Source organism: Nematolebias whitei, chromosome 23 (assembly GCF_014905685.2).
Source record: "Nematolebias whitei isolate Nwh7 chromosome 23, NemWhi1, whole genome shotgun sequence".
NCBI lineage: Eukaryota > Metazoa > Chordata > Actinopteri > Cyprinodontiformes > Rivulidae > Nematolebias > Nematolebias whitei.
The window spans coordinates 9226086-9234256 of NC_056520.1; the positions used below are offsets into that span (position 1 = coordinate 9226086).

Sequence of the window (8171 nt, forward strand, 5' to 3'; positions counted from 1 at the left end):
TAATGCTGTCCCGACCTCTAACCAGGCTTCAGCGCATGTGTCCCTACACTCCAGCATGGGCTCAAACTGTTTGATACAACATTACGTGGTAGTAATGACTGAGGACATAATTACCCATCGTTATACATACACCAGTTTTGAATAAATAAAAATGTTAGTTTTAAATTTAGCAAAATAAAACCCAATATTTCAGAGTATAACAAAATCGACAGTAATAGAATTTAAACATAAATGATGGATGGGATTTTATTTTAAAGAAAGAATTCAAGGATTAGCATTTATGTTGTTAACAGTTGTCTAATGACGTTACCATCAGGGACATACGCAGAGTAGTTTCCTTACCTCACCTTCAAAAGGAACCAGTTTAGGGCAACTGGTTAGACTGCTCTCTAGGGGTTTACCAGGATATTTGACTTGGACATGTTTTTTCTGGAAGACATTGAGGCAAAGGAGGACTTGGGGAAAAAACGTATTGCTTGGAACTAGGAATGTCTCAATGCTCCTCCGAGTAGGAGAGGAGATGGCTGGGAAGGACGACTCTGGATGGATGGAAAAATGGATGGATGAACAAATTTCCTGTATTTTTTTTTTTTACTTCTTTCATTCAACTGGTTGGTTAATAGTAGTGTTGGTATATTTTTGTGATCTTATTGTCTGAACACAATAAAAGGGCATTACTTTGATTTGTTGTTTTGGTTCACATGGACAGCTGAAAATGTTATCCTCTACTAAAAAGTTCAGCATTCTTCCAGTTTAATTAAAAGCCACCACACTCTTTACCAGGTGGGTTAAAGGTTGATTTCCTAAACTCAACTTTACTAACTTAGGACAACGTAGGATCCTGCAACCATATAAGAGTCAGAGAACTTGATATACTAAGACCATAAATATATAAAACGTATAGATTTAAGATTTCAAGTCATAATAAAACTCCAGCCAGTTCAACTGAACAATAACCTTCGGCTGTAATGCTTTCTGTTGCGCAGCGGGTCCTCTTAGTGGACAAACTTTGACACGTCTTCAGAATCACAAGCGCACAGTCAAAATAAAGACAGTAGTTCACACACTTCACAATGCAGTTCTGATTTTACATTTTATTCGCCAAAAAGCCAAACTCGGTTTAGTGTTGTCCAAAGTTCACTATGAATTCATCTCTTTTGTTTTTAGTCAATTTCTGTTGGTGTTTTCCTAAAGTCTTCATTTGCTTTGAATGCATTATTGGTGGCCATTTTGATTATTTGGATTCCTAATCCTTGCACCCCATCATTGCAGAGGTGATGTTTGCAGGTTGGGGGGCGATCCTGCCCACAGCCAGAATCTGAGGGCTTTCATAGAGATAATACTGTGAGCCTTTGAACAGTTTGATTCCATCTGCACCGCACAGACCAGCATCAATGTCGGACAGAGGTAAAGGCATATCTTGGGCAATAACCCTGGGTGTGGTGGTGAGCACAATGTCCCGCATCCTACGTCCTGTTGAAAGAGATACAAGAGTGTCCGTTAATCTAAGATCAAGCAAACAGTTGTTTCATCAGTAACAGCAAGTCAGAAATTTGCAGCTGCCCAGATGGACGAGTCAAATGTCTTCTGGAGAAAGGTTTTAAAGTCAGTCAAGACAAAAATTGAGCTATTTGGCCATACTGACAAGAAGTCTGTTTAGAGGAGTCAAGGTGAGGCTTTCAAACCTGAACACTGTACCACCTGTCAAACATGGCAGTGGTAGCACCATGCCATGGTACTGGTGCATTGTACTATGTGGATGGAACAATGAAAAAGGAGGACTATGATACTTCTAACGTCTTTAACCTAACCTCAAATCAACCAAAGGTTGAAACAACTGGGTGCTGTAACTAATTCCTCTGTGAAAAAGCAATAATTTGAAGTACAAAATTAATGACGTTTACGATGAATGGCTGGAAACTTACCTCACATGTATTTGATCTTTTTAGTGTCTGCTCAAGAATTAGAGATCAAAACATACCTTGAATTATATGAGCTATGCGTTCATTTGGACAAACAAAAGCAGCATCCACATGGCCCTCGATGCCCAACTCCTCCTTGACTGTTTTTGGGTAGCCTTCAATCAGGGTGAAGTGAGCGTCTGCCTTATAAATGTATACCTGATCACCCTGCAGATGTTTGGACAAGTAAAGGACATTTACATTCATTTTTGTCTCAGTTTAGTTTCCACAAAGCAAATAGGAGGGACTGAGAATGAGGTCTACCTTAATCAAGTAGACTTTGTCCGTGTAGGAGAAAACGGCATCAACACCGCTGGTCAACTCTTTCCATCCTCTGGTTATTGGGAAGGCGTGAAAGCCATCACGGTGGGTGTCCATGCGCATATAGATGGGACCTGAACAGGTTGAAGAACATTCCAAGTAAAGACAAGTTCAGACCTAAAGAAATTTCTCTAAGAGCCTATTAGTTCAGAACAAAACTGTGTTAGAGGCAGGGTTTGGTTGAGTAGAACGCTAAAAGTTTTGAGACCACCATAGAGCTTAGCACTGAAGATATGGGGTTCAAACCTTAAACTGACCACTGGAGAGACAAAACAAGCTGGTCATGTATTCAAGAATAAAAATATTCCAAAACTGACATGGCAGTTTGCTTTAGGATGTGTTAAGATATGTTAAGCAGTCATACATTTGACCAAAGGTACCGCCAACATTCTCATCTTATGTGGATGAGTCTGAGCAAAGACAATGGGTTTAAGTGTAGTGCCACACCAATTACCATTCTTAAATATTGCAAAATATCCACCCATCATGCTTGTATTATTGTATTGTACACAAGACCAATTAAAATAGGTCCCATACTGAAATCATACAATTCCAGTACGAAGGTGAAAGCTGGGGATTCATTTTATGAATTTGTTGAGAGATTTGTTCTAAGATTTTAAACTACAACAGCACTCGTGTCTTTGTTGTGTTCACCCATAACACATCCCATTGTGCCTTTTAATTCAAACCTAAAGTTTATTTAGTCACAACTGTGTAGGATACTGGATATGCAATACCTCTGTTTGGCTCAAACACTGTAAATATGGAATAATGACTTTTGGGAATTTGCTCCAACCTTAAGGCCTTACTGACGTTGATGGTAGTTTTCCAGTATGTTAAGTCCTGAATCTAAAAATATTTATAAATGATTCCTTGAGATTAAAGTGGTCTCCTAAATAATCAAATGATAATAGTGATGTTTCTTTAAACGCATCATTCATTCTTACTAACCCCGTGGACGTCCAAATGCTCACATAGCAAGAAATCAAGGTTACTTTTGACTGGAATCAGAAGAGTGTTTAAATAAGTTGGAGCTCTCTTCCAGGTTTAGGATTGCTGTCACAGATGTTCCTAGTTAATTTCATATTCTTACAGGACAAAAGGCCTGACAAGGAGACGGGAGTGTGTGATCTCTCCTGATCCAAGCAGATGTTCTCCATCTCCATCTTCATAAAAATACATAAACAAATACATCTTCTAACTCTTATTCGCAGTCAAGTTGCAGAGGTAACAGGTGCAGAAGAAAACTCAGACATTCCTCTCCCCAGCATCAAATTCCAGCTCTTCATGGGGGACCAGAGGTATTCTCAGGCCAGAGAGGATACACAATCCCTCAGGCGAGTTCTGTGTCTGGCCCGGAGCCTCCAACTAGTAGGACGTGCCCAGAAAACCTCCAAAGGGAGATGCCCATAATCAGATGCCTGAACCACCTCAACTGACTCCTTTTGATGCGGAGAAGCAGCGGTTCTACTCCGAGCTCTCCCTGGATGACAGAGCTCCTTATCCTATCTCTAAGGCCGAGCGTGGCCACCCTACAAAGGAAGCCTTTTTCGCCCACTGGTGTCTGGGATCTTGCTTTTTCTATCATGATCCAAACCTCATGACCATAAGTGAGGGTTGGAACGTAGACAGACCACCAAGTTGAACGTTTTACCTTTCAACTCAACTCTTTCTTCGCCACAAATGACCAAAGCAACACCTTCATTACTGAGGATGAGGCTCCAATACATCTAACCATCTCTCACTCCATCCAGCCATCACTTGTGAACAAGGCACCTCGATACTTTAACTCCTCTACCTGAGGCAATGACCCCTCAACCCAGCACAGATGTTGAATACTCTTCAATCAGTTCTTCTGGGAATCAATAGTGATACTCGCTGGTACCACCCAATGTCGGGGACATCCAAACCTCCTTTTGCACTGGACAACTGCTAACTTAACTATTTTAGAAAGGGTGTTCTTTTGTTCCAAATCGACCAACCATCAAGTATTTTTTTGTATCTATGAAATGATTAATGAACATTTTGATGTTTTTTTTCCAACTTTTTGAAGTGGGTTGTGCAAGTGCCATAGTGATTGCTAATTTTTCCAATTTTTGTCCCAAACGGAAGTTTAGATGAACAACAATAACCAGTCTAAGCTAGCATTTTTTTCTCCAAATGTTTTAGTTTGCACTTTTACAGACATTTTCCAGGTTGAGTATCTGTTAAATAGCATTTCCCCTGCAGTTCTATAGCACAAATTAGAAGAAGCCTTATTTGTTACCTGAGAAGAAGTAAGTTCTGCCTGCATCATCTGTGGTGACCGCATCAAGTTTAACGTTGCTACATTTTAGGGGCTCACGATTGCCTCCATGACCTGCAATTAAACATTAAATAATACAGGTGTTTACAAAAACATTCTGCAGTCAAATATTTGCTACAAAACAATGCAATTTGTTGAACTCACCAAAGTTAGGGCAGCGCATAAAGTAATGGCGAGAGTCTTTGGGATAGGAGCCGCTCACTTCTCCTGTCATTGGCTGGAAGCGGGTGAAGTTGTGTCCGTGGAAGCAGTAATAGTGTTCCAGCCATCGGAAAGCAGAAGTGCAGCTGGGCAGGTGGGACCATGGCTTAGTCTTCACTGTTTTTGTGGTTATATCATAAACATATACATCTTGTCCTGTAGAGGGGGAAATGTATCTTTGCTAGGAGGAAGCCAACCAATTTAAATCTTATACGCTTTGAGGATGCTGATGGAGAAGTACAGAGAGGGTCAGAAAACATTTCTATGTGTCTTTGTGGATTTAGAAAAAGCATATGACAGTGCCGAGGGAGAAGTATGAGGAAATCTGGAGTGGCAGAGAAGAATGGTAGACTGGCACAGGACATGTATGAGGACAATAGGACAGTGATAAGATGTGCTGCAGGAGTGACAGATAGCTTCAAGGTAGAGGTAGGATCTGCTCCAAGCCCTTTCTTGTTTGCTCTGGTGATGGACCAACTAACAGATGAGGTCAGACAGAAATCCCCGTGGACCATGATGTTTGCAGATAACATTGTGATCTGTGCTGAGAACAGGGAACAGGTGAAAGATAACTTTGAGAGGTGGAGGTATGCACTTGAAAGAAGAGGAATGAAAGTCAGCCGTAGTAAGACAGAGTACATGTGTGTGAATGAGAGGGAGGCCGGTGGAACAGTGAGGCTACAAGGAGCAGAGGTCACAAAGATGCAGGACTTCAAGTACTTGGGGTCTACTGTCCAGGAAAATGGGGAATGTGGTAAAGAGGTGGAAAAAGAGAGTCCAGGCAGGATGGAATGGATGGAAAAAAAGTTTCAGTAGTGATCAGTGACAAAAGGGCGTCAGCAAAGGGCAATGGAAAAGTTTACAGGACAGTAGTGAAACCAGCTATGTTGTATGGTCTATTACCAGAGACATGGACAAAAAGACAGGAGACAGAACTGGAAGTGGCAGAAATGAAGTTAGCAAAGACAAAGAGACTATATATAGATGCAGTTAAAAAGTGTATGGGGTAGATGGAACGAGGACAGAATGAGATGGAGGAGGACTAGCTGTGCCAACTCCTGAAACGGGAACAACTGAAAGACGACATCTATATTAAATACTGACGTCCTGGTGCATATTCAATAATCCAGGTAGATGCATCTTTCAAGGTTAAGCCAGGTCATCTGGATGAATTCTTCTTTGTTGAAATGTTTTGTCTTATATCCAAATGAATGGACTTCATCCATGGATAAAAGACGAAACATTTCAACAAGGAAGAATCCGTCCAGAGAACCTGATTAAACCTCGTTAGAAATACTGATATCCTTTTGCGCATAATTATACTTTTAACAATAGGTTAGATATGAGAGCTCTTTAAATGACCTGAGTTTAAAAAAATGAGTTTAAGACCCCATCTAGACCAGATAATCTTTAAAACTGACACTGTTGTCGTTTATTGGCATGTGTCTACAGTCTAACAAAAATGCTGAATCACCCATGCCACGCCACTAGGAAGCAAAAATGTTCCGCTTAATGACTCAACAAAATGCAGACAGAAAAAAAAAAAAAAATCTTGCGTAAGGATTCTCCCAGAACAAGTATGAAGTACATACCAGGAATGTACCAGGTAAATACCAGGTCCATATCTGTTTTGGTTTCTAAGAAACAAAGTGATAGTGAGCTTGCACAGAATAGGTTACAATGTTACGGTTTCTAAAAAGCTGTCTCTCTCCTGTCTACATGGATCCACCTGAACCTGAGGTTACAAAATCTCCTATGATCTTGTCATAGCTAAATACACTGCTCAAAAAAATGTAAGGACCACTTTGAAAATGCATCACATCTCAATCCATACTTGCATGGAATATGTACTGCTCTAGGAACAAAAGGACGCCACAACATTCGACGAGAATGAAAATTATCAACCCACAGAAAGCTTAGATTGAAGTCACCAAGAAATCTAAACTGAAAAACTGCAACCATTCTGCTGAAATGTCATTGCAGCAACTCTAAATGGTACTCAGTAGTTTGTATGGCCTCCCCATGCTTTTATACGTGCCTAACAACGATGGTGCATGCCTCTTATGAGACGACGGACAGTGTCTTGAGGGTATCTCCTCCCAGATACAGACCAGAGCATTTTAGCTTTTTTGAGTAGTGTATTTTCAGCTGTGACCACAACATACCTTTGAAGAACAGAACTGAATCGGATATGCACTCTCCTTTGGGACACTCCACAGCAGCGTCCAGGTGAGCTGGAACTCCAGGGAAGTCCTCCTGGATTTCCTTTGGATACCCTTCTTCAAGAATTTGGTTGAAGTAACTGAACACTTTGTCGTCCTGTAGATTTGATGAACAACCATGGTGAAAAATTAGCTGATATTTTAGACATCCCCGTTCTCAAGAGTGATGGAGTCCAAGAACCGTACCAGGAAAAGGTAGATGTGATCATGGTCGTCTGGATTCTCCGCGTTGTGCATGCGAAAAGCAGCATCTACGTGACCATTGAGCTCTCTGAAGTACTCACTGGAGAGCTGTACTGGTCCATGGAAACCCTTCCAAATATGACCATCTGTGAAGTATATTTAAAACAAACAACGCTGAGTTTTCTTGTAGGTACAAACACAAAACGTGCACTGTTTTAGGTGTTACCATAGGTAGTTTACCGAACGAGAAACTGAAACTAGATTATTGCTAACCCTTTTGTGAAAAGAGCTGTTCCTACCTTTGAAGAAAAGCATATTTCCCTTCTCATCAGGAGTGATGGCATCAAACTCAATACCTGAGCACCGGTCTGGCACAGCAGCATCTGGACTCCCAGTGTTAAAATAACATATATATTTATTTTAATGTAAATAAAATTGGATATGATTCATTCATAATTATATATGATCCTAGGAGAGCGTTGCATGGACGTATTAAAATGTTCTATATAAACTCACCGTTTGCAGAGTCCTGCCTGCGGATAATAAATAAAAAGTTAGTTTTCTCCTGTTCTGTTATTCAAGAGATTGAATTGATCGTTAAAAATAATGTTGACGATGCAAATAAATTGGGCCTCTTCGACCAGTATTGCGTGACTCTTCTGAGTACTCACAGTGGTGCTGCCTGACTGAGGGTGAATGTGAGGCACAGAAACAGAGCTTTGGCAGACAGCTTCATGTTTTTCATCCTGCTGAAGTCCTCAAAGGCGGCGTAGAGCCGTGGAGGAGCCAAACCTGGGCTTTTATTCTGAAACTTGTGTTTGTGACGTGATGGGGTGGACATGTTAGGAAACTCGGAGCTTGCAGGAGATTGGTAGCGTGTGTTTGTACAAGACATCAAGGTCAATGTTCTGTTGTTGCAAAATGACGAGATTTAAGAGCAATTTAGACTTTAATATTCATTCTTTATTTTGTTCTTTA

At 40.7% G+C, this 8171-nt stretch overlaps 1 protein-coding gene across 1 annotated transcript; it reads right to left on the bottom strand.

The window, feature by feature from the left end:
* Window positions 1–1246: 1246 nt before the first annotated feature.
* On the bottom strand, window positions 1247–7953 carry hpxb (hemopexin b). The gene is made up of 10 exons (XM_037696413.1): window positions 7865–7953; window positions 7710–7726; window positions 7493–7576; window positions 7197–7339; window positions 6954–7107; window positions 4732–4944; window positions 4549–4641; window positions 2226–2356; window positions 1982–2129; window positions 1247–1473 (listed from the first exon to the last, which is right to left on the bottom strand). Exons 1-10 carry the CDS (start codon window positions 7936–7938, stop codon window positions 1247–1249), a joined length of 1284 nt encoding a protein of 427 aa, XP_037552341.1. The 5' UTR covers window positions 7939–7953.
* Window positions 7954–8171: the final 218 nt, after the last annotated feature.

What these genes read in the sequence shown, in the direction of transcription:
- hpxb (XM_037696413.1), bottom strand. Translation starts at nt 7,938, where the DNA reads ATGAAAAACATGAAGCTGTCTGCCAAAGCTCTGTTTCTGTGCCTCACA. An exon ending in TTCAGTTCTGTTCTTCAAAG is followed by an intron (nt 4,945 to 6,953) that starts GTATGTTGTGGT and finishes CCCCCTCTACAG; the next exon opens with GACAAGATGTATATGTTTAT. An exon ending in ACAAAGTCTACTTGATTAAG is followed by an intron (nt 2,130 to 2,225) that starts GTAGACCTCATT and finishes AAACATCTGCAG; the next exon opens with GGTGATCAGGTATACATTTA.